The sequence below is a fragment of the Molossus molossus genome, unplaced genomic scaffold (genome assembly GCF_014108415.1).
Source record: "Molossus molossus isolate mMolMol1 unplaced genomic scaffold, mMolMol1.p scaffold_m16_p_6, whole genome shotgun sequence".
Taxonomy (NCBI): Eukaryota; Metazoa; Chordata; class Mammalia; order Chiroptera; family Molossidae; genus Molossus; species Molossus molossus.
The window spans coordinates 463,164-487,713 of record NW_023425399.1 but is presented as its reverse complement, the minus strand read 5'-3'; the positions used below and the strand labels follow the sequence as shown (position 1 = coordinate 487,713).

The 24,550-nt window shown below is 63.9% G+C and overlaps 1 protein-coding gene across 5 annotated transcripts; it reads right to left on the bottom strand.

Annotated features, from left to right (window-relative positions):
• On the bottom strand, positions 1-24,399 carry HELZ2 (helicase with zinc finger 2). Of its 5 annotated transcripts, none has more exons than XM_036244084.1 (21): positions 23,788-24,399; positions 19,233-19,539; positions 11,611-12,703; positions 11,147-11,330; positions 10,961-11,068; positions 10,087-10,598; positions 9,362-10,000; positions 8,038-8,821; positions 7,745-7,820; positions 3,950-7,667; positions 3,603-3,787; positions 3,386-3,517; positions 3,153-3,314; positions 2,929-3,076; positions 2,703-2,819; positions 2,441-2,633; positions 2,185-2,319; positions 1,882-2,100; positions 1,585-1,741; positions 1,340-1,507; positions 1-1,010 (listed from the first exon to the last, which is right to left on the bottom strand). In XM_036244084.1, the coding sequence occupies exons 3-21, from the start codon at positions 12,660-12,662 to the stop codon at positions 886-888; spliced, it is 8,814 nt and encodes a 2,937-aa protein (XP_036099977.1). In that variant the 5' UTR covers positions 12,663-12,703; positions 19,233-19,539; positions 23,788-24,399; the 3' UTR covers positions 1-885. The 5 variants fall into 5 exon arrangements, with proteins under 5 accessions (XP_036099977.1, XP_036099976.1, XP_036099978.1 ...); XM_036244083.1 differs by lacking the exon at positions 23,788-24,399 and adding an exon at positions 20,854-21,704; XM_036244085.1 differs by lacking the exon at positions 23,788-24,399 and having other exon boundaries at positions 19,233-19,857.
• Positions 24,400-24,550: the final 151 nt, after the last annotated feature.

Here is a 24,550-nt window from a genome sequence, read left to right as displayed (position 1 = left end):
TATAATAAAATTAATGTGCAATCATAGAGTCTAAGAAAAGATACAAAATTGGAATGTAGAAATTGGATTTGTAGAAAACAGACACACAGACACATTCCCCGGGCCCCGCGGCGAGGCCACGGGGGTCCCTCCTGCTGTAAACAATGCTGTGCATTGTCCCCCAGCCCGCGGGGACCACAGGAAATTGCACTGAGACCCAGGGTCAGAGACGCCTCGCTTGGGGGTGGGCTGGGCTGGGCAGCTGGGGAGGGGAGGGGCTTCCAGAGAATGCAGGATGCAAGTGCCCGAGGTCCCGAGGCCCGGGCCAAGGGGGGGCGGGGCTCTGGCTGGAGCACACAGAGCCCATCGGGGCCACGGGGATGGCAGCCCCCCAGCAGCCCTCGGGAGCACCGCAGACCCCACTGCTCCGGGCGGGAGGTCGAAGAGAGGTGGCCCTTGAGGGACACGGGGCTGAGGTACACGGGGTTCGGGCTGAGGACCCTGCTCTGCTTTTGGTCTTTTTAAAAATTAAAAATAAAGCTGAGCTTCACGGCCAGCACCCAGAGTGGCTGGGGTGACATCCACAGACCAAAGAGCTGGGGTTTCCTTCCTGACCCCGAACCTTCCCAGTGAGACACCAAGTATCATGTCAGTCTGGGGTCCCACGCCCACCCCTGAGATGCTCCTGTCACCACAGGGAGGATGGGCATCGACCCTCCTTCCTCCCACCGTGCTCCCCACCGGGGACAAGCCACGACTCCAGGAGGTGCGGAATGGGCATGGCCAACCTCTGAGACCCAGGCAGCTGGGTGTGGGTGGCGGGCAGTGGCTCTGAAGGCACATGGGATTCCGCTGAGCGGGGTTTGTCCTGGCAGCTGAGGGCAGTGCGTGGCTGAGGTGGGCTCTTCAGGGAAACACGGCCGGCCTCCGCTGGACCTGCACCTGCTCGGCAGGCACCAGGCTCCGCTGGGCCTCGCAGAAGTCCAGGAGCCGGCACCACAGGGGGCAGCATCGCAGCAGGTGGTGGTCTCCTACAAGACAGGGAGTCAGGCGGCCCCAGGGTGCAGGGGCTGCCCACCCGGGTACAGCCACGCCCAGCCGCCTACCCCAGCCACGCCCAGCCGCCTGCCCCAGCCACACCCAGCAACTGCCCCAGCCACACCCAGCACCTGCCCCAGCCACACCCAGCAACTGCCCCAGCCACGCCCAGCACCTGCCCCAGCCACGCCCAGCTGCCTGCCCCAGCCACACCCAGCAACTGCCCCAGCCACACCCGGTCACAGCCACACCCAGCACCTGCCCCAGCCACGCCCAGCCGCCTGCCCCAGCCACGCCCAGCGCCTGCCCCAGCAGCCCTCACCAACAAGGCAGAGCCCCTCCTGGGCCCGGGTGAGGGCTACATTCACTTGGTTGGGGTCCACAACAAAGCCCAGGAACCTCTTCAGCCAGCTCTTGGTTGGCCGCTGGTCCAGGTCGCTCTCAGGGCAGGACCGCACGGTGCTCACCAGCACATAGCGCCACTCGCTCCCTAGGACCAGGCACCGTCAGGCCACCCTCCCGGCCAGAGGCCCCGGAAGCCCTCCCAGAGCCCGCTTCCAGCCTCACCCTGGCTCTTGGTGATGGAGCACACCGTCACTCCCGTGACACCCCGCTGCGCCAGGCCCTTGCTGATCTCCGCAGCCTGTGCGTTGTAGGGCGTGAGGATGGCGATGTCCTTGGGGTCCACTGTCCTGTCCAGGGTCAGCTGTTTGGCGATGCGAACCTGAGGGACCGAGGGGGTGCTGGGGAGACCGGCTGGTGCCTCCCCGAACCTGGGCACTGGGGCCTCGCTTGTTCCCTCGGCATCGCCGCCTCCCCCTCCAGGAAGCCCTCCTTGTCTAAGAGACACCACTGGACACTCACCACATGTTTCACCTCCTCCAGGTTGGCCTTGGAGTTCTCGTTCCCCTCATCTGTGGACACCAGCAGGCTCTGCTCATGGCCCTGCACGTGGCCAAAGATGACAGGGCAGCTCTCCCTGCCGGCATGGCCCAGGACGCTGGGTGGCCGCCGCAGGCCCTGCCAGGTCTTCAGCCTCTCCTGGTAGAACTCCATGGACGGGAAGCTGCAGATGCCCTCGTGCTGCAGGGAGAGCGTGAGCCAGGGACCGTGCCACCCGCCGCGGGGTCCCGGGGAGAGGCCAGCGTGGGGCGGGGGCCGGCTCACCATGCGGTACTGCGTGTCCAGCATGTGGGCGTCTCTGCGGTACCTCTCGAAGAGCGACCGGTCCAGCCCCAAGTTTTGCAGCTGCTCGTTCTTGACCACAGGCCGCAGCTGCTTGTGGTCCCCAAGAAGCACCACCTGGAAGGCCCGGCGGGCATGGTCCTGGCACCCAGCCCCGAGGCCTCTGCCCCCCACCGCGGACCTGCCCCCGGCGCGTTCCCCTCGCTGCCGGAGGCGCCCAGCTCACCACCCGCCTCACCTTCTCGGCCCGACAGAAGTTCACGAGGGGGATGAGGGTCTCGGGCTCCGTGGCCATGCCCGCCTCGTCCACCAGGATCTGCCGGACGTCCAGGCTCTTGAGGCTGGCCGAGGCCGCGCACGAGCAGGTGCACAGGATGACCCTGTGGCGGTCCAGCTCGAACTTCCGTGCCTTCCCCAGCACCTTCCTGTACCTGGGCGCAGATGCCTCGGTCACCCCGGGGCCCCGCCCGGGAGGCAGCCCCAAGGTTCCAGCCACTTACTTGGCGAGATCCTCCTCAGAGAAAATCTCCCCTTTCTGCAGCCGGGCGTCAAAGGCCTTGATGCTGGGCGCGAAGGGGTTGGAGGGCTGCCGGATCCGGTGGTGCAGGGTGATGGCCCTGTGGGGAGACCTCCGTGAAGCCCTGTGTGGCCCAAGGAGGCACCATCGGACGGTTCGGGCCTCACTCCCACCCACACGCAGACAGACGGAGAGCTGAGGGGCTGCACCTGAGGGTCTGATTGGGCCTCCCCTCCCGGGAGCTCCTCCTGCTCGGGCCTCTGCTGCTCACACCCGGCATCGGGAACTCGGTGGCCTCCGCCTGCTCCCCGTACACGCGCAGGGGCTTCAGCTCGGCTTTCCAGCTCAGGAGCATTCCTGGGGAGTCAGGGCATGAGGAGGGTCCCCGGGCCCGGCACCCAGGCACCGCCCCCGCACGGCGGGCCCAGCGCACCTGCCAGCACGTCCACCGACTTGTTGGAGGGGCCACAGTACAAGATGCAGGGGCCCCCCAGCTGCTCCTTCCCGGCGGGGGTGCCGCAGGCTGGCGCGAGCTCCTGGTTTGACTTGTGGAACCAGAAGACGATGTGGAAGCCCACCACCGTCTTCCCCGTGCCTGCGGGCGGAGAGCGGGTGAGCCGAGCCACGGCCGCCTGCCGCCCCCTCCGCCCCTGGACGCGGCCCCACCTGGCGGGCCCTGAATCACGGTGAACGGCTTCTGCAGGGCCTCTCTGACCGCCCCGTTCTGGCTGGGGTTCAGCTGGTGTCGGCCTCTAGGGATGTCAAAGGTCTGCTGCCCCAGGAACCTGCTGGGGGTCCCTGAGGAGAGAGCCAGGCGCCCTGAGCGGGGGCACAGGAGGAGCCGGCGGGGAGGGGCTCAGGAAGGCTGGAGGCCCCCACCTACCTCTGCGGAGGGGCTGCCGGCCAGGAAGGTGGTGGGGAGGGTGGCGGCCAGGAAGGTGGTGGGGAGGGTGGCGGCCAGGAAGGTGGTGGGGAGGGGGGCGGGGCAGGGGGATGGGGTGGCCCAGGGCGATGCTGATGACCAGCTGGGATGCGTCCTTCAGCCTGCGCACAGCTTCCTCCTTGCGGCTGGGGGCATGTGGGGTGGAGATGGACACAGGAACTTCAACAGGGCTCTGGGGAGGGGCTGCGGCTCCAGACCACCCCCTCCCAGGAGAGGGAACCTGAGGAGCTTTACCCCCTCCCGCCCCCAGCCTCTCGCTGGCCTCGGGCCCTGGAGAGGCCACTCACAGGTCAGGAAGCTGCTTCGGTAGCACCTCGACGGTGAACAGGGTGCCGGGCCGCAGCACCTCTTCCGGAACCTTCTCCATGGCCATGTGGTGGACGAAGAAGCGCACCTGCCTGGTGGCCTCCTGCTGGTCGGCCTGGCCGTCTGCATTGGGGTCCTCCGTCAGCCCGTGGGCCACCCAGGTGTAGGTGTCGGGGTCGATGCTCAGGGCAGGGACCAGACTGCCCGGCTCGTGCAGCGGGACGGCGGGGGGTGCGGCCCGAAGCCCCTCGAGCCGGATGCAGAGGTAGCACTGGCCGAAGCCGATGTCAATGCTGTGCTCCCGCAGGAAGGCAGCGTCCAGGCAGAATCTGCCCTGCAGCGGCCCCTGCTCCGGCCGCTCCGCGTCCCAGGCTACGTGCACCTGCTGCAGGGTGACGGCGTCGCTCTCGGCCACCGCGCTGGTGGCCGACTCCAGGGAGCAGAAGGGCTCCCACACGCGGCAGTAGTCCTCCAGGCTGCGGCACTGGTCCCGCCCGGCCCGGGGCACGTGGCCTGAGAAGCAGTCGCCTGGCCGCTCCACGTGCTCCAGGCACAGGCTGAGGCCGGGAGCCACGACCCACAGCTGCAGGAAGGGCGCCAGGACCCCCCGCTGCAGCGTGGCGCTGAGCTGCACCTGCAGCGTGTCCCCGCTGCTCAGCTCCCGGGCCGCCTCCACGAAGTGGCCGCAGCGGCTGTGTGCCACCTGGCCCAGCGCCCGCTGCGGCAGCTTCTCGGTGTCCTGCTGCCGCACAAGGGCGGCCGCCTCCGGCCACCGCTGCTCCTCCACCAACTCCAGCAGCTGCTGCCACAGGGCGGAGTCCACGGGCCAGGTGTGCGGGTCCAGCAGGGCGCCGGGCAGTGGGGCGCACGGCCTGTCCCGCACCGAGTACACACGGCGGCGCCACTTGAGCCGCAGGCCCGGCCGGCTCTCCAGGTTGCTGGGGTGCTCGGCCAGCTGCAGCGCGCGGTAGTAGACGGGGCAGGGGTCGGGCAGGGTCTCCCGGTTCACTGGGAAGAGCAGTCTGAAGCAGCGGGCGCCCGGCTCCACCTCCAGCACGAAGCCCAGCTTCTGGCACGGCTGGGCCTTGAGCCGAGTGGCCAGGTGCAGGCTGTAGGCCCGGCGCTGATAGCTCTGAGCACGGGCGTGCTGGCGGCTGAAGTCCTGGCAGAGCCTGTTGATGTCCCTGGCGGAGTAGGTGGAGCCCCCCTGGCCTAGGGCCAGAAGGATCTGCCGCTGCAGAACCACGTCCAGGTACCTGCGGATGGGCGAGGTGGCCCAGGTGTACCACTCCACCTGCAGCGAGTAGTGGCCGGTTGGGTTCTGCTCACCCTGGCTGGAGCGGCCAAACGCAGAGCGGCCCAGGGCCTTGCGGAAGTCCAGGCCTGCAGCAGCCAGTGAGGGGTGCATGTCGTCCGTGGTGATGAGGTCTACCAGCAGGTCGACGTCCTGGGTGTGGGCGGCCAGCAGGACGTGCCTCCAGAGGGCAGCCAGCAGGTGGAGCTGTGCGCCGGGCGTGCTGTGGCCCCGCAGGTGGTGTCTCAGGTGAAGGGACAGCGGCACCACCTCTCCGTGCTTCTCGCTCACCGCTTCGAGCTGGGGGCCGCTGGGCGTTGGCTGGCACCGCAGCGGCGTGACCGTCCGGGTGTGCTCACAGCCCACCAGGAACTCGGCCACCCGGCTGTTGAACTGGATCATGTACTCTTTGACCATGGTGTGGGCCGTCCGGAAGCCCAGTGTGCTGTCCTCGTCCAGCTGCTCATAGTGGCAGGAGGCCTCCAGACGGCGCTGGCGCAGCGCCCGGGAGAAGTGGCACGCCACCAGGACGCAGGCCTCCACGGAGTCCAGGCGGGCGGGCAGCTCCCGGCCGGCCCCCTGCTGCGCCCGGAGCACCTGCTCGGCCTCCTCGTAGGACAGCTGGCGGTCGGAGCAGATCACCGAAGGTGCGAAGCGCAGGCTCTTAAGCTGGTCGCTGCCCTTCTCGAAGGTGAGGAAGAGAGAGATGGCAAAGCGGTCCTGGCCCGGGAGGAGGCTGAGCATGTCCTGGCACAGGTCGGCGGGCAGCATGGGCGTCGGAACCCGGTTGGGGGCATAGAAGGCGATGCCCTGTCTGCGGGCCTCCACGTCCAGCGGAGTGTCCCTGGGCACGAAGCTGGCCACGTCGGTGATGTGCACAGCCACCTCGTACCTGGAGCCCAGGTCCTGCACACTGAGGGCGTCGTCCAGGTTGCAGGCTCCCTGGGGGTCCACAGTGAAGGTCAGGAAGCTGCGGCAGTCCTCACGGGAGCCTGGCGCCCGAGCGAGCTCAGCGCTGTACCTCTGCAGGGCCTTGGAGACCACGGCTGGGTCTGGCGAGGGCTCCTTGAGGCCATATTCCAGGTCCAGGATGCTGAGGCCCTGCTCCCAGGTGGTGGCCTCGGGCAGCACCTCCAACACGATGCCCAGCGGGTAGTAGAAGCGCTCTCGCCAGGCCACGATGCGCACCCAGAAGAGCCGGTGCCGCCGGGCCTGGGCTGTGAGCGGCTCGAACCCCACCCGCTGCACACGGCCCTGCAGGAGGCGGTGGACAGGCACCTGCAGCGGGTCCTTCAGGTCGGCCACGAAGATCTTGGTCACAGAGCCGTCGATGGGGGTCATGATGCGCGGGTCCCACTCGTCCATGCGGCACACGAACGTCAGTTCGTGACGCCGCCTCTTCAGCACGCCCAGCACGCGGCCCTGCGGCCGCCCGGCCGGGCCCCGCTCCCGGCCGAGGACCTTCACCAGCACCTCGTCACCACTGAAGGCCATCCCACAGTGCAGGCGGCCGCGGAGCTGGATGGGGCCGGGCCCCGTGTCCTCCAGCGGCATCGCGGTTGCCCGCTCGAAGGTCTCCGGCACGAAGGTGCACCTGTGGTGCAGCTCGGGCTCCTGGCGCAGCAGCTGCCGCAGCACGTCCCGTGGCAGGTTCACGTACTGCCGGGACCGCTGTGGGGACGCAGGCCTGGCCACCGTGTCCAGCAGCCCGTCCTCCCGCACGGTCACCGACACGTTCCGGCTCTCGTCCAGCAGCTCCTGCAGGATGGCGTCGTCGGCGTTGAGCTCCCCGTCGGAGGACCAGAAGTCGGACTCGGAGTCCTCAGCGTCCTCAGCATCGTCCTCGGCGTCCTCCCTGTCTGTGGCCGCTGGCCTGGCCACCACGTGGGCCGGGTTCCCTGCTGACGCGCTGTCTCCACCTGCTGGGCAGCCCCCTGACGCTGTGTCCCCAACCACGAAAGTCCTGGCCGGGAAGGTACCCTCCTCGGCCTCAGCCAGGGCCGCGTGCCCTGGGGCTGGGGCCCCTGCGGCCCCCTCCTCTGGGACGGTGCCCCCGGCCACCGCTGCCACCGATCTCTCTGCCGGGGGGGCCGTGGGCTGCTGGTAGCGGGCCCAGCGCTGCCGCTGGACCACAGCCTGCTCGATGTGCTCCAGGGACAGGCCCTCGGGGCAGACGCTGCGGTGCTCCACGCACTGGCGGATGAAGCTCTTCCACAGCTTGCTGCAGGCCCCGAAGGAGCAGAGGGCCACGGCGTCCCCCACAGCCACCACCTGCGACTGGGCGCGGGTCATGATGGTGTTGAGCACGCGGGCGTCCGTGAAGAACTCCAGGGGCGGGGCGCCCGGGCTCTGCAGGCTCTGGTGGTTGTGGATGGTGCTCAGCACCACCACCCGGAACTCCCGGCCTGCGGGAGGGGTGCGGTCAGGCTGGGCTGAAGGGCAGCCCTGCCCCCCTCCCCCCACCTCACCCCTGACCACCCACCTGGCAGGATCTCAAAGCTGCCCACGGACACCTGGCCCAGGTCCCTCCTCCTCAGCTCCTGCCTCAGCACACTCACCTGGAGACACAGACCACATCAGCAGGCCCGGGGAGAGAAGGCGGGGTCCCCAACAACCACACCCCGCCCTGAAGCCACACATGGGGTCCATGCCCCGCATCCACCCTGGGAGATGCGCTGCTCAGCCCCTGCTACAGAAGGGGGAGCGGAGGCTGGGAAGCCCACGAGGGGAGGCCACGTCCCGTGGGCAGTGGGCGGGCTGTGCCACGGCGCTTACCTGGGCGCCGTGGGACACCACACAGATGTGTCTCTGCTCGCAGCTGCCCCAGCACTGCGGCCAGGTGTCACAGAGCTCCTGCACCTGCTCAACCACCTGGACGACCTCGGCCGTGTTGAGCCAGGACATCAGGGACAGGTCGCGCTCGGGGTTGCCTGCCACGTGGCAGAACATGAGCGGGTAGCGCCGGGGGTGGCGCGGGACCTTGCCGCGGGCGACGATGGGGTTGCCCTTGGCCACGTAGAAGTGCCGGGAGACGAAGTCGATGATGGCCTCCGTGGAGCGGTAGTTCTCGTGGAAGATGAGGCGGCTGTGCTGGGCCTCCTCGTGCGTCTGCTGCTGGTAGAGCCGAAACAGCCGGTGCAGCAGGGTGTGGCCGGCCGCCTGCGCCCGGTCCACGCTGAAGAGCCGGGGCGTGACCTGCATGTGGTCCCCCGCCAGAACCACGCGGGTGCTGGGCAGGGCGTAGCGCAGCGGGGTGAGGGCCTCGCACTCCAGCATCTGGGCGGCTTCGTCGATGAGGATGTGCGAGAAGAAGCCGGCGGGCACCTGCAGCTCGCGGGCCTGCGAGGTGGTGGCCACCACGATGCGGTGCTGTTCCAGCTCGGCGCGCGTGGGCGGGCGGAAGGCCCGGCGGTCCTTGGTCAGGCAGCAGTACTGCAGCGTGGCCGCGTCCGTCTGGCTGGGCGGCCGGTCCGTGTACATCACCCGCAGCGGCGTGGCCTCTGGGTGGCCACTGGTCACGTGGCCGTGGAAATGCTCCTGGATGTAGATGTCGGCCGCGCTGAGGGGGAGAGGGCACGTGGGGCCTGGGCCGCTGCTGAGTGCCTACTGGGGGCCTGGCCCTGCCTGGACACACCTGTGGCGGCCCCGACGCAGCTGACGTCTGTGTTTCTCTTAAAAACAACAGTGGGACCCCGTCCGGGAGTGCTTGGGGCTGTTCCACACCCTACCCATACCCCCCCCCCGGGTCCAGGCCTCTGCGGGGCACCCACAGCCCCACACCCAGACAGCACACCCCGACTTCCAGGGCACCTGACCTGGGCCTGAAGCATAGGCGTCCCCTTCCCTTTCAGCTCAGGACTGACCGTCTATCAGGGAGAATCCCAAGGATCAGAGTGGCTGGGACCCGCCCAGGGGTGGACTGTCCCCAGAGCACAGAATAGCCCAGCCCAGGCCGCGCTCTGCCAACGGCCAGGCTGCCCCGGCACCTCCGCGCTAGAACTGGGCTCCCAGGCCTCCAGGGAACCCCGTCTTCTCTGGGGGAGACCACCTCAGCAGCACCCGCCGGCCAGGCGGCGGGCCCGCGGGCACTCGGGCTCACCTGTTGGTGTGTGTGCAGATGAGCACTTTGGTGTGGGGCTGACGAATCACCTCCAGGGAGGCCAGGGCCAGTGTGTAGGTCTTGCCTGTGCCGAAGGGGCCGTAGATGAGCAGGGGGGCGACGGGCTGGCCGCCGGGGCCCCCGCTCACGATGAGCTCCACGGCCAGCTTCTGCTTGCGGTTGCCGTGCAGCGCGGGAGGACTGGGCCGCCGGCAGGGCAGGGCGCAGGCCTGCAGGTCGGGCACCACCAGGCGCTCCTCGGGCAGAGCGTCCACGGCCTCGTGCCAGAGGCGGAAGGTCAGCAGGTCGACCTGGAACTGCACCTCCAGCAGGGGGCTGGTCTCGGGCTGCAGCCCCAGGGCCTCGCAGCAGTGAGCCGGGAGCAGCAGCCACCTCGCCTGCTCGGAGCTGGCCCGGGTCTCCAGCCGCACCTCGAACACCCTGCGGTCAGGTGCGGGCACGGGAGCCAGGAGCGCCGTGCTGACTGCCCGGCTCAGGAGAAAGCCCTGATCGGTGTCTGGTGCCAGGGAGGAGGGGATGGGGACCTCGGCATAGAGGGCTCCCGGGGGCGGGAAGAGCATGCCCAGGGCTGGCGTCTGCAGGGAGGTCTTCAGGGACACTGGTGCACGGAGGTTCAGCCTAAAGGGGAGGACGTGGGTCAGCTGACCGAGGCCACCACTTTGCGGCTGGTACCCCAGCAGCCCCACCCTCGCCACCCCACGCACTTGGCCACCAGCTGCTGCTGAGCAGCCTCCTCCTCATAGAGAAACTGGTGCATCCTCTGCCGGTAGTTGGTGCAGGACAGGGGCCCCGGGGCCGGGCTGCCGCGGCTGAACTCCAGGGCCAGGGCGGGCACTTTGTACTTGGCCATCAGGGCGGCCTGCTCCGCTGTGCGCTCCACGCCAGGGACCACATGGCGGTTGCCCGTGTTCCAGCGCTCCAGCTCCTCGGGGTGGCCGGGCGCTAGCAGCCCCCCTGGGCGGTGCTCCTGGCCCAGCTGCAGCACCAGCCTCTGCAGCAGGGCTGGCCGGCGGCCAAAGTCAAAGACCACCCACTGCTCGAAGGTGCCGAAGGAGGCGCTCTGCACACGCACCCCCACCTGGAACTCGGAGGGGCAGTCGGGCGTGCGGAAGCGCTCCCCCTGGGCGTACACCTGGTCCAGGGGCAGGCGGGCAGCCACTAGCGAGAAGTCTGCTCCAGGCTCCTGCTTGAGCAGGGCCACGTGCTGCAGGGGCTCCTGGGAAGAGACTGGATGGTGAGGCAGCCCCAGGGGCCCTGTCCCTCCTGCCAGGGTCCAGGCTGACACAGACCCCCTCCCAGCCCCACTCTTCCCCCTTCGATCCCAGCCTCTCTGAGCCTGTGTTCCCCTGCAAGGTGGGGTCGCAGAACCTGCCCAGGAGGGCCCCACGCACGCTGACAGAGGTGCAGGGCAGCACGGGAGCTCGGGCACCGCGGCCACCAGCTCAGCCCCTTGCTCTCCAGCAGAACTTCCACTAAAAACCCCATGGCTCCAGGCACAGACACCCCCACACAGGCACACACGGGTGTAGCACAGCGGCTCCGGACTCCAGCCGACTCAGAGCTCTGCAGACCCCTCACCTCAGAGTGGACGACAAATGTCCAGCTGTGCTGGATTTTCTTCTCCTGGGCCCGATGCACCAGGGGCTGGTCGCAGGCGACAGACACGCCATCGATCGTCTCGGCCAGCTGCGCGGGGAAGCCAGGCCGGCATCAGGGTGGCCCTGCCCACTGCCCACCCCGCCCCGCTCCTGAGGCCCCACTCACCACCAGGACCTCGCTGCTGCTGCGCTGGTACTCGGCCAGCAGCCGCTCCCGGTACGGCACCAGCCCCTCCTGCCAGGCCGCCTGCTCCCGGAGCTGTGCCGTCTGCACCCGCTGTGTCCACTCCTGCAGCTCCTGCTCCGAGTGGGCCTTGGTGCAGCTGTTCCCGTACTCACAGAGGGCGGGCCTGGGGAGGGGGCAGCAGGCCACTGGGTGAGACCCTCAGCCCCAGAGGCCTGTGTGGGGGCAGGAACAGATTCCAAGCTGGGGGCGGGGCGGAGGCAGGGACCTCCTCCATCCAGGACCCTGCTGTGCCCGCAAGACCAGGAGGAGCCACCTCCAGGGACCTCCCTTCCCCACCTGAGGCAGATGAGGTGCCAGCTGGTCACAAGGGGAGAACATGGACGGAGACCCTGGTTCTGGCTGAAGGGGGGTCACCTCCTCCCGAACCCCACCCCTGGCCCTACCTGGGGCAGAGCTCAAAGGCGGAGAGCCCAGTGGGCGGGCTTCGGTGGACCCAGGCCACGGCCTGGCCCTGGGCCACCATCTGCACGTGCTCCGGGGAGGAGCAGTGGTTCTCGAAGGCCTCCTGGGAGCCGCAGGTGACCAGACAGGCGTGGCAGTACAGCTGGGGGGCGGGGGGCTGGCTGTCGGCGGCCAGTTGCCTGCTGCCCCTGGGGGCGGGGCATGTGAGCAGGTCTGCCCTCTGGAGCCCCCCCTGTTGCTCCGCCTTCCACACGGCCATCTCCACGGCGCTGTGGGCGTACTGGCAGCGGGCCGCCCCATGCCGGCACGGCCGTCCTCGCTCCACGAACATGCAGTAGGTCAGCGGCCGGCGGTACTGGGGCTGTGGCCGCACCTCCACCACCTGCTTCTGGTGGCGGCCCTCAGAGCTCACGTGGGCAAGAATCGAGGGGCCGGCTCCATGTGTGTGGCAGCGTCTCTGGGGACCCAGGCGGCTGAGGCGTGGGGGGCAGAGCCGGAAGCAGCGGCTGCAGAGCAGCTGGAAGTGGCCACCAAAGTCCTCTCGGATGGTGTCCGCCAGGTTGCGCAGCTTGCCCTGGGCCCCGCCACCTTCCACTGCGGCCTTCAGCCACAGACGGTGGACGCTGTGCTCCCGCTCGAAGGTCCAGACCAGCGCCTCCTCGGGGCTTCGGGCAAAGGTGCACTGGTTCCGGTGCCGCCGGCAGCCCTGCCCGGGGCTGTAGTAGCGGCAGACCTCATACCGCGCGGGCCGCGGGAAGCTGGGCCGTTGGTTCACCTTGCGCCAGATGCTGCTCTGGGTGGCGTGCTTGAAGCGGGCCAGCAGGATCTCGCGGGGACAGCTGTGCTCCACGGGGTGCAGGAGGTAGGTGCTCTCGTTGAGGCGCTGGGCGCAGCGGGAGCAGCCCAGACACAGGTCCACCTGGGCACACAGCCTGGCCAGGGCTGGCTCCTTGGGGGCCGCGGGGCCGGCGGGCAACGGGCCAGACCCCGGGGACACCATCTCCAACGCTGGCCTGGCCCTGCGAGGTGACATTCAAGGCTCACGGGCTCTGCTGGTCCTCTGGGCTGTCACTCCTGAAGGCGAGTGTGGGACAGGAAGCAGACAGCTAGGTCAGGCCGGCACGGAGGCCAGGAGGGGCTCAGGGCTGCCTCGCCCTCAGCAGGGGCCCAGGAGGCCAGCAGGGGGGTTCTGGAGACAGGACTGAAGTAGAGGGTTGTTAGGTCTAGGATGCTGGGCCCACGGACCCATGCAGACCTCCCCTCCTGAGGGTCTCTGGGCCACACTCAGAAGCAGCAGCTGCAATTGGGGGGGGCTGCCCAGGGCCTTCTCTGCTCCTCCCCGACCCCTCCTGCTACCCAAGGCCCTCAAGGTCCGTCTCCTGAGTTCTGAAAGCCCATCCCCCAGTTCTGTGAGAGACAGGTGGCTCCCAGGGATGGTGCCCCCCATGTGGACAGGGGTCCGGTTCCCTCCCCTGGGGACGATGCCCCCCATGTGGACAGGGGTCCGGTTCCCTCCCCTGGGGACGGTGCCCCCCATGTGGACAGGGGTCCAGTTTCCTTCCCTGGGGATGGTTCCCCCCCCCATGTGGACTGGGGTCCGGTTCCCTCCCCTGGGGACGATGCCCCCCATGTGGACAGGGGTCCGGTTTCCTTCCCTGGCGATGGTGCCCCCCCTAATGTGGACTGGGGTCTGGTTCCCTCTCCTGGGGATGGTGAGGGGGGCCGTGAGCACCCAGGGGACAGAACCTTGGGGGAGGGGGGCCTGCCTAGGCAACGCAGTCTGCTTCGTGGGGGTTCCCCGGGGAAGGGGAGTTCCCCAAAGGGTTGTCTACATCAGAGGGAAACTAGCTTCTGCAGACACTGGCTCCCTCTGCAGAGCCAGGGGAACTCGGGGACCCCGACGATGCTCGGAGGAAGTGCAGGAGGTCAGCCTGGAGTCAGGAGCCCGAGCCCAGGGGAACTTGGGCGGGGGGACCCCAACCCTGCGGATGTTCAGAAGCCGGGGGGCTAGGCGGGTGAGGACAGGACCACAGGGAGGGAACTGGGGTCCGGCGCCCGCGCAGCGCGGTGGGCGGGTCCGGGGCGGGGTTTGGGGTTCGGGGCGGGGGTCGCGGCCGGCCCCCCACGGCGGCCTGCCCCGCCTGGCCCCGCCCCACAGCCCCCGGCCCGCCGGCGCAGGGACCCGCGCCCGCACTCACCCCCGGCCGCGCCCGCGATCACTTTCGATTCTGCCCCCGGGGTGACTCAAACCTCTGACGCCCGAGCGCGGAAATTACCTCACCGCCCGCCCCGCCCCCGCCCCGCCCCTCGGCGCCGCCCGCCGCCGGCCGGACTCGAACCCGCGCCCAAGGCTGGGGCGCCAGGCAGGGCGCCGGAGGGAGAGGCACGGCCGGCTGGCAGCGGCGGCCCCACCCCCTGGGAGGCCGGCCGGGCTGGGTCGGGGACCTGCCCCCACCGGGAGGGTCCCCGGAGAGCTCTTCTGACCCGGAGGCTCTGGTGCTGCAGCCGAACCCCAAAACGCACCAGAGATGTGGGGCTGCCGGCGGGCCGCGCTGGGCCATGCGGGAAGACAGGGCCCTTTGCAGAGTAACTGCATCTGAGACCCCAAACTCCCCTGTGCCGGGTCCACCTTCACCCCACGGGAGAAAACGAGGCACCCTGGTCGCTGGCAAAGGCTCAGCGGCTCCATGGTGGCAAAGCACCCCACCTCCAGGGGGCCCAGGGAGCCCCCTTCCCAGAGTCAGAGCCTTGCCTGTCCTCCGGACGCTGAACAGGGCTGACCTGTGCAACCAGGGGCACGCAGGAAATGACGGAGTGACGACTGTCTGGGTCGTCTGGACCCTGTGTGGCCTCCTTGCTCTCGGGGTGCTGTTCTGTGGGGAGTCAGGCCTCGTTGTGAGGCCCATGCTCAAGCAGCCCAGTGGAGGGGCCCACCCAGGAGGAACTGAGGCCTCCTGCCCCGAACCAGCGCTGGCCGTCAGGCCTGTGAGAGTCCTGCACAAGCAGCCCCCCCTTGGCTATCCCCGCCACCACCACCACCCCCCCCGCCTTGACTGCAGCCTCCTGAGAGGTCCCAAGCCTGTGCCACCAGCCAAGACACTCCCCCCTGTGAGATAACAAATGTTTATTATTGTTCTGAGCTACCCAGTATGGGGAGGGTTCTCACACAGTAATAGATCACGGAAACAACAAACTGTCCCTCAAACAATAAAATGCAACTGTCCCAACCCAAGGTCACCACCCTGTTGGGAAGGACAAAATGGGCACTTCCCCGTTCAGGCAGGAATTGCCTGGCACGCCGCTCACAGTCGCGCCAGCGGCCTCGATGCACACAGTCCCAGAACGAAGCGGAGGAGGACACCTCAGGAGTACGAGCAGCAGCAAAAGACCCACTGGCGAGCTCGACAAGAGAGAGGGGGTCCTGGGTGGCACAACAGCCGGGGACCACGGACCGAAATGCTTCCTTCTTGGACAGGGAGACTCAGCGTGACACAGAGATGGCAGTTCCTCCCAGATTTATTTTGGGAAGGCATTTTTAATAGAAACAAAAACAATGATCCCAAAACTTGGTTTGAACCACGAAAGATTCCAAATGCCAGTCCTGAGAAAGAGGGACAAAGCTGGAGGCATCGCACCTGATTTCAAGCTATGTTATATGTTACAAAGTTACAGTCATCAAAACAGTGTGGTACTGGCATGAACACAGGCGCGGAGGTCAGTGGGGCCGAGTCGAGAACCCAGAAATAAACCTGTGCATACACGGTCACTAATTCTGCCACCACACACACATGGGGAAAGGACAGTGTCTTCAACAAATTGTGGTCAGGACACTGGATATCCAACGGGAAGAAATGAAACGGGACCCTTGTCTGACCCCAGTCACAAAAGTCAACTCAAAATGGATCAGAGACTGGATGTAAGACCCGAAACTGTGAAATCTCTAGAAGCAAACAGGGAGTAATGTCCTGATGTTGGTCTGTGAACGAGTTCTTGAGAATGACACACAGAGCACAGGAAACGAAAGTGAAAATAAACAGCTTGTAATGAAAGAGCTTCTGCACAGCCCAGGAAACCACCGGTACACTGAGAAGGCCACCTACAGAATAAAACGCTCGCAACCATGAATCTAACAAGGAGTTCACATCCAAAACATGTAAAGAATTCGTACAACGCAACAGTGGAAAAAAACCCAGAAAGCAATCCAGTTTCAAATGGGCAAAAACCTGGATAAACACCTTTCCAGGGAGGACAGGCAGGTGGCCAACAGGTGCATGAAAAGAGGCTCAACATCACTAATCATCAGGGAGATGCAAATCAAAACCACAGTGAGATCTCACACCTGCCAGAATGGCTATTATCAAAAAGACAAACCCTGCCCTGGCCGGTTTGGCTCAGCGGTTAAAGCATCGGCCTGCGGACCAGAGAGTCCAGGGTTCGGTTCCTGCTAAGGGCGTGTACCTCAGTTGCTGTTTGTCCCCGGCCCCCGTTGGGGTCGTGTGGGTGGCAACCAGTCGATATGTCTCTCTCACATTGGATGTTTCTATTTCTCTCTTCCTTCCTCTTTCCCTCCCGCTCTGTCTGAAGATGAGTGCAAAAATGTCCTCGGATGAGGATTTTAAAAAAGGGGAGGGAGGAGACAAACCCTGGTCAGTGTGATTCCGTTGATTAGAGCGTCATCCCATATACCAAAAGGTGGTGGGTTCGATTCCCAGTCAGGGCACATACCCAGGTTTCGGGTTTTATACCCATTGTGGACACGTGCAGGAAGCAACCAATCAATGTCTCTCTCTGTCTCTTCCTTTCTCTAAAATCAATTTTTTAAAAAAGGACAAAAATGACAAGTGTTGGTGAGGACGTGGAGAAAAGGGAACCCACGTGCACTGTTGATGAGAATGCAGGCTGGTGCAGCCACTGCGGGAAACAGTATGGAGGGTCTTCAAAAAATTAAAAATAGAACTGCTTTATGACCCAGCAACTCCACTTCTGAGTGTGTATCCAAATGGGATTAAACCCGATCTCTGAGATACCTCCATCCCATGTTCTCTGCAGCATGGCTCATCGTGGCCAACATAGGGAAACAACCTAACTGTACACACACACACACACACACACACACACACACACATTGGAATATTACTCAGCCATAGAAAGCACGAAATTCTGCCGTTTGTAACAATGTAAACAGACCTTGATATACTCAGTGAGGTAAGTGGGAATAAAATGAATGCAACGTGATACTGTTTACATGTGGAGTCTTAAAAAAAAAAAGCCAGGCTGTTAAAAACAGAGAGTCAGCGTAGGCGGGGGCCAAGGGAACCAGGATGTTTTTAGGGGTGTACACTTGAAACAAGAAGACCTAGCACAGTCAACACTGCTGTTATCAACGTCAGACTTGCTCAGAAGCCCAGAGCCTCGTTGTTCCCAGCACATGAGAGGGTGTTTGCTCTGTGGGTGCAGATGAGCGGGCCCACCCTAGGGTGCCGATCCCACTGCAAGGTAAATGCTTCACATCAACGTGTGTGCCCCTCAGTGTAATGCTACCGGTCAGTCACATCTCAGTGAATGCAAAGAGTCACAGAGGATACTAGTCTCCCCGACCACTAGATCGTACCGCAAAGGGGCAACAGGAGTGTGGTTCTGGAGCAGAAATGGACACGCAGGTCGAGGTGTCAGCAAGGAGAGTCCAAAAACAGGCTGATCCACACACAGCAATGTCATACATGACGACAGGCGGCATTCCAGGACCAGGGAGAGATGGTTCATTCCACAAATTCTGCTAGAACTGCTTTGTTCTGGCGGTTCTATGACAACCGGTTAGCATCTTGAACCAAAAATGGGAAAGGGGGCTCGCCACCCAACACTGGACACCCCATAAACCAGCACAACAAACCAGAGGTTTAAACAGAGAACAAAATGGTCTTGGCGCTAGAGACACACGGAGCACTGTGCGTGCCGCTGGTAATCCCGGAGCCGGAAGGCCTTGCTAAGGGAGCCCGGCCCTCCCGTCCGAGGGCTCCCTGCTCATCTCCCCTGCTCCGTCCAGATGCCAGGCTGCTGGTTTGAAACCTGCTGCGATGGAAATAGCAACCCCACGGAAACCAGCAGACACTACGCATGTGGGCGTTTCCTCTTCTCCGAGGCTGTGGTCGGACACCTGCCGATGCTAGAGGCGCATGCGGATAGAGCGAGCGTGCGCGGAAGGAGGGACCAGCAGAGCGAAGGCCACACGCACATTCTACTCCACATCACAGCCGCAGGCTCTGAGTCGCTGAGACCACACTCTCGGGGAAACGCAGCAGAACCGCAGGCTGTTTTCACCTCTCTGACCAGCAAAGGCTGGAGCCGGACACGGCACAGTGGAGGGCAGCCCCGCGTCAGAGTGTGGGGGCACAGACCCCCCGGTGGCAATCCTGCAGACACTAGCGTGGGCAGAGCACCCCCACGCAGGGCCCTGCCTGAGCGCAGCAGGCCAGGAGCCCTGTGGTCAGCTCGCTGCCTCACGCCGCCTACACTGGCTCCGTCCCCGAGGCCGGGAATGGGGAGGCGGCTCACATGACCCGCAGTGACGTTTTTCTCAAGATAACCTGTTCAAGAAGAAGATCGGGGTGCACAAATGCACCCAGAGTTAAACAATAAAAAATGAAAAGACAGAATTTAAAAATATGTGGCCCTGGCCAGTTTGGCTCAGCGGTTAGAGCGTCGGCCGGCAGACTGAAGAGTCACGGGTTCGATTCCGGTCAGGGCAAGTACCTGGGTTGCGGTTTGGTCTTGGCCCTGGTGGGGGTCGTGCGGGAGGCAACTGATCAATGTGTCCTGCTCACATCGATGTTTCTCTCTCCCCCTCCCATTCTATCTGAAGATAAATGGAAAAATATCCTCGGCTGAGGATTTTTTTTTTTAAAGCAAAGTATAACTATAGCTCGGCTTCAGATACGAGAAGTAAATTGTGTGGCTGGGGCAGGAGGAAGCTCAATTTTCCCTCCACGTTTCTGCATTTCTGGTTTTGTGTCATGGGAATTCCTTATTTAAATAGACATGCAGTATGTAGACGGTACCACGTCAAGTATGAACCCTGGACCGTCCCTTCGCCTCCTGGCCTCGATGATCATCCAGAGCAGTGGTGCTCAACCTTCCGGACGCCGCGACCCTTTAACACAGATCCTCATGTTGTGCTGACCCCCAACCATAACATTATTTTTGTTGCTACTTTATAACTGTAATTTTGCTACTGTTATGAATCGCCATCGGAAATACGGAAATACGTATGTATTTCCAATGTCTTAGGCGACCCCTGTGAAAGGGTCGTTCGACCCCCAAAGGGGGTCATGACCCACAGGTTGAGAACCGCTGACCCAGATGCTGATGGCACTAGTTCCGTCACCTGCAGCAGGGACTGCGTCCTCAGCTCCAGACACACAGGGTCCCGCACACCTTCCCCGAGTGTCAGGCAGGCATCTCACACTGCAGGGCCCAGACCTGCTCTTCCGGCCGCTCCAACGCCTCTTGGCTCCGAGAAATGACAACCCATCTCCCCGGTGCCCAGGCCCCGGCCCCTCCTCACACCCTGCATCCAACATGGTTATAGTTACAGCAGAAGATTCACCTTGTCTCAAAGCATCTCCCCGGGACGCCGACTGGTTCCGAAGGCAGACAGTGACTTGAGGTGGAGAAACGTTGGGATCTCCCGAGCCAGGCGTCAGGGCTCACGTCACTGGCGTCAGGATTGGTGGACAGGCTGAGCCCAGGTGCACCGGGGGGCACAGCCCCTCTCCTGTGGTCCCCAAAATACAAACCCTGAACCCAATCTTCAGAAAACAACAGAGAGTCCACAGTGACCAGCCCTGCTCCTCAAAATGTCCCGGCCTCGAGGAGTTCCCCAGACTGGAAGAGACGGAGGGGCCTCAGACCACCTGTGGGTTACAAAAAAATAGATAAAATGCATGAGGTGATTAGCAGTTAGATGTGAAGGTGGCTGAGTCCCAGTGACGCCGCATCTCCTGCTGCAGTGACCACCCCCGTCCACGCTCTCAGCGCATCACAGGGCTATCCGGTGAAGGGGTCCAATTCCTGGCTGGTTCAGAGGTCAGATTTCTGATAAACCAGATGGGACCAAGTGTGAGTTGTTGGTGAGTGCAGATAAAACACACATGCCTTGGCTTTTGCAACTTCTGTGTGTGTGTTTGAAACTGTATCAACTTAAAAAGTAAATAAAGGATCCAGCCCCCACGCCCCGCCACCCAGGCCTCCTCACCCAGCCCATGTCCCAGTGGGCAGCTCGGCACCTCGCGCCCTCCGCGGCCTCCAGTGGGCAGAGCTCAGCACCTCGCGCCCTCCGCGGCCCCCAGTGGGCAGAGCTCGGCACCTCGCGCCCTCCGCGGCCCCCAGTGGGCAGAGCTCGGCACCTCGCGCCCTCCGCGGCCCCCAGTGGGCAGAGCTCGGCACCTCGCGCCCTCCGCGGCCCCCAGTGGGCAGAGCTCGGCACCTCGCGCCCTCCGCGGCCTCCAGTGGGCAGAGCTCGGCACCTCGCGCCCTCCGCGGCCTCCAGTGGGCAGAGCTCGGCACCTCGCGCCCTCCGCGGCCTCCAGTGGGCAGAGCTCGGCACCTCGCGCCCTCTGCGGCCTCCAGTGGGCAGAGCTCGGCACCTCGCGCCCTCTGCAGCCTCCACCATCACCCAGAATGGCTGGGAAAGGGGGCCAGGCCTCAGTTCACCTGCGCCATGGGCCTGGGCCTCCCAGCGGGCCCTAGCAGCCTCCGGTTACCACCTACCTAAACAGAACTTCAATACCAGGCCTGGCCCTCAAGGACCCTTGTAGGGGTCCCCTCAGAGACCCACCACCTAGCCATGAGGTATTGAGTCTATGGGAAGGGAAATCCCGGCTTAGCCCAGGGGAAGGGGTGCAGCCATGAGGGCCTCTTTAAATCGTCCTTTCTTATGGGGTCATGGGGAGGTCACGGGGGCCAGGAAGGTCTCACTGCAAGGAGAGGCCACACCATGGGTGCCGGCTGCCGTCTCTGTCCTGACCCCATCACGTCTCTGCACCTGTGTGCGCCCCCCCCGACCCCCCCCCCTGAGCTCAGATGAGCAAGGGGAAGATTTGGGATGGTCCCCAAACCGCTGGGGTGGAGCCACCCACACCTCCCTAGCCCCAGCATAGGTCAGACCCCCCTTTCTGAGGGCTGCAGCTTCTTGAAGTCGACACCTGCTGCCCCTGTGCCCCTCTCACCAGCACTCTGGGCCCCCGCCTCCTGGGCCTGGGAGGGCCACACTCGGGGTGGCAGGGGGGACAGGGAGCAGGCTGGAGAGGGTCTGCCTCGAGCCCGCCCGGGCCTCCGGTGGTGAATGGGTTCTTGACTTCATGCAGGAAGGATTTCACAACACAAGTCAGGTGACTGTGACAGTACGTTTATTGGAGCGGCGACAGTGACGCCAGGGAGGGCTGAGAGTAGAAGGAGCGGCAGGAGAGCCTGGGAGGGGCTGCTTTGGCTCCCCAGAACATCACGGGACAAAGGGGCCACACGGGCTGCGTGGGCTCGCCGAGAAGACGGTCACGGTGACGGAGTGGGCCCAGGCGGGCTGCTGTCGGTTCACTGGGAAGTCAGACGAAAGGGAGGCCTTGGAGACCGGGTCAGGGGTGCACCAGGGACAAACGGTCACTGCCCACTGCCCCTGGCCGCAAGCTTCACGGGACCCTCCGAGCTAGGAGCCAGGCCACGAGGCAGGCCTGTGAGGGACGGAGGGCTGGGTGTGCTCCCGAGACCCGTGCTGGCCCTCGTCTCCAGGGCTCTTATCCGTCCTCTGAAGGAGCGATTTTAAGGGAGGTCCTGGGGAGGGTCTTAGTAAACATGCATCAGCTTTATGCTGATTTAAAAGGAAGTTTACTCCCCTGACTCCATCCACCCTTGGGTGTGGCTGGCATGACCGGCAGTAATACCAGCGGCAGTAACTGGTTTCTGTTTTGAGTACAAACCATTCACTCTTCCTGTCCTTGGGAAGAGGGGATCTTGCGGTTTACTGGATGATCTGTCTTACCCGCCGGTGTGGCTCTGTGGTTGAGCCTTGACCCCTACACCAAGAGGTCACTGGTTCGATTCCCAGTCAGGGCACATGCCCAGGTTGTGGGCCTGATCCCCAGTGGGGGGCATGCAGGAGGTGGCCAATCGATGTTCTCTCATCGATGTTTCTATCTCTCCCTCTCCCTTCCTCTCTAAAATCAATACAGAAAAAATATTTAATAAAATATATAAACTACCTGTCTCAGTTTCCCTATTCCACTTGTCCTGGTTTACTAATCTGTCTCATTCCCACCATGTGGGAGACATAACTGAACCCCCAACAAAGGGGAGTGAGCCCCTCCTTCCTAGGATTGCCGGTCTGGAGGGGCAGCAGGCGGGACTCAGACCTGTCCCTCCGCGAAGCACCTGACCTCTGTGCACCTCCACCCGCTCTAGCCAAGTCCACTGCACTGCTCCCACCCCAGCAGCCCGTGAGCCAGAGCCTGGTCTCCTCCCTGGAACACGGGACGTGGCCAGCTCCTGACGCCAGAGGTTCAAGTCCACCACCTGGCCTCCGGGCCTCACCTGTCACCTCCCAGGGGAGGTCCCCTCCCAGCCAGGCTGCTCACAGCCCAGGGGCTGCAGGGCCTGCCCGTCGCCGGGATGGGCGCTGACAGAGCAACCAGTACTGCACGCAGGCTCTCGGGGACTCAGCTTGGGCTGGTCAGGAGTCCCGCAAGCCCAATCCGCGGATGTGTCCTCTCAAAGGGCACCCTCCCCACAGCCGGTGCCGGACAACCGAACACGCCAGGAGGAAGCGAACGTCAGGGCCTGACACACACAAAGTTAACCCAAGGTGGGTCACGTCGACACCGCGGGAGCCGCAACACTTGGAAACAGAAGGAAGCCACAGACCAGGGTGAGCAAATACTTCTGCGAGAGTACACGAGAAGCACGAATTTGGAAGAAAAAGTGGGGGGCCTGGGTTTCATAAACACCAACGTTTTCTGCTGTTCAGAGGCCGCTGTGAGGACAAGAAGCAGCAGGCCTCGGCCAAAAACACACCCTTCTGACGGGGAACCGTGGGCACGCTTTTCTGAACCTCGAAAAGCAATACTTTATTTTATTTTTCCTTTATTGGTTTTGGAGAGGGAGAGAGAGAGAGAAACACTGATGAGAGAGATCGACTGGCCGCCTCCTGCATGCCCCCACTGGGGATCGGGCCCACAACCTGGGCAAGTGCCTTGACTGGGAATCGAACCGGAGAGCTCTTGGTACAGGGTCGACACTCAACCACTGAGCCACATCAGCTGGACAAAACTCAATACTTTTTTAAAAGCCTGTTCTTTTTTTTTTTTATCCTCACCCGAGGACAAATTTCTATTTTTTGTACAGATAGAGTGGGAGGGAGAGAGAGGAAGAGAGAGAGAGAGAAAGAGAAACATCGACGTGAAAGGGACACATCGAGTGGTTGCCACCCACATGACCCAACCAGGGCCTGGGACAAACTGCAACCGAGGTACATGCCCTTAGCGGAAACCAAACCCAGGTCTCTCTGGACCGCAGGTCGACGCTCTAACCGCTGAGCCAAACCTGCCAGGGCTAAAAGCCTGTTCTTAAAATGAGCAAAATCGCTGAACAGACACTTCATGGGGGAAAATACACAAATGGCCGTAAGGGCATTAAAACAGGGCTCAGCGCTGCTGGTCAGCAGAGAAACGGCCATCAGGACCTGAGGAGAGGCTGCACTGAGCCCATGAGCATGTTCTGTGCGGAAAAGCCCGTGAGCATGTTCTGTGCGGAAAAGCCCGTGAGCATGTTCTGTGCGGAAAAGCCCGTGAGCATGTTCTGTGAGGAAAAGCTGTGTAACAAACAGCCCCAAAGCTCAGGGGCATGAAACAGCCGTGACGAGGCTCCTGAGTTGTGGGGCTGCGTCAGCTGCTCTCTGCTCCACAGGGCTGAGCCTCAGACGTGGGCCCTGCGGCTGAGGTCACCTGAGGGCCTGTCCGCATCTGTCACCTGGGCTGGGGGTGGAGCCACGGGCCTTCTGAGCACATCTCCACCTCCACATGGTGTCCCCAAGGTGCAGCCCAGATTCCAGAATGAGGGCGTTGACAGAGACACAGAGAGAGACAGACGGACGGAAGGGACGAGAACACTCTTACCTCTCAGTCCAGCCTGGGAAGTCACACCGCGGGACGGCTGCCTCGTCCTTGTCACTAACACGAGTTACGAGCCAGCCCACACCAGCTTTTGTGGGAGGAGGGTCGGAGCTTCGGAAGGTCTCCAGCCACAGCGCCGAGCAGAGCCAGCGCACGGAGGGACACAGGCAGATCCAACCCAGAGAAGCACACGGTGACTCACTTTTTGACCAGGGTCTGCCCAGTAATGTTTCCCAGAGTACCTCCTGAGGAGAGGGGACCCTTCAAAGCATCTTTAGCAGGGGGCACGGCAGGGCGGGGTCAGGGGACCAGACAGACAGACCCCCAGCTCCTGCCTGATGGCCAGGACGGCCGAGACGGGTTGCTGCCAGCCCCCACATTGTCTGGCTTCCACGTTCGCAGGACCAACCAGAGAAGCGGGGTGCTCCCAAAACCATCTGCTCGCCCAGCTCCCGAAGGCCCGCAGGGCCGCCCTCTGCTCGGGCCCCAGCCGCCCCCTGAAGCTAGTGCTGCCCCTCAATGGACACCCAGAGGCTTGGGCGGGGGCTGTCGGGGCACCACAGCGCAGGTTACACGGGACCCTTCAGACACCTGAGGATGCAGCACGCTCCGCACACGGCCTGCTAGAGGAAGGGCCTGTCGGGAGGAAGCAGCTGTGTCCGGGGCCAGCCCGCACACCACTTCCTCTGGAGCAAGGGCAGAGCGAGTGCGCGGCACGCCCTCATCCAAGAGACAGACACGGATTACGAAACAATCTTTACTTCAA

Coding starts and splice junctions, on each gene's coding strand:
- HELZ2 (XM_036244084.1), bottom strand. CDS start 12,662: ATGTCACCTCGCAGGGCCAGGCCAGCGTTGGAGATGGTGTCCCCGGGG. Junction 11,069..11,146: donor GCAGCAGCGAGGTCCTGGTG/GTGAGTGGGGCC, acceptor TTCCCCGCGCAG/CTGGCCGAGACGATCGATGG. Junction 3,315..3,385: donor CGTGATTCAGGGCCCGCCAG/GTGGGGCCGCGT, acceptor CTCCGCCCGCAG/GCACGGGGAAGACGGTGGTG.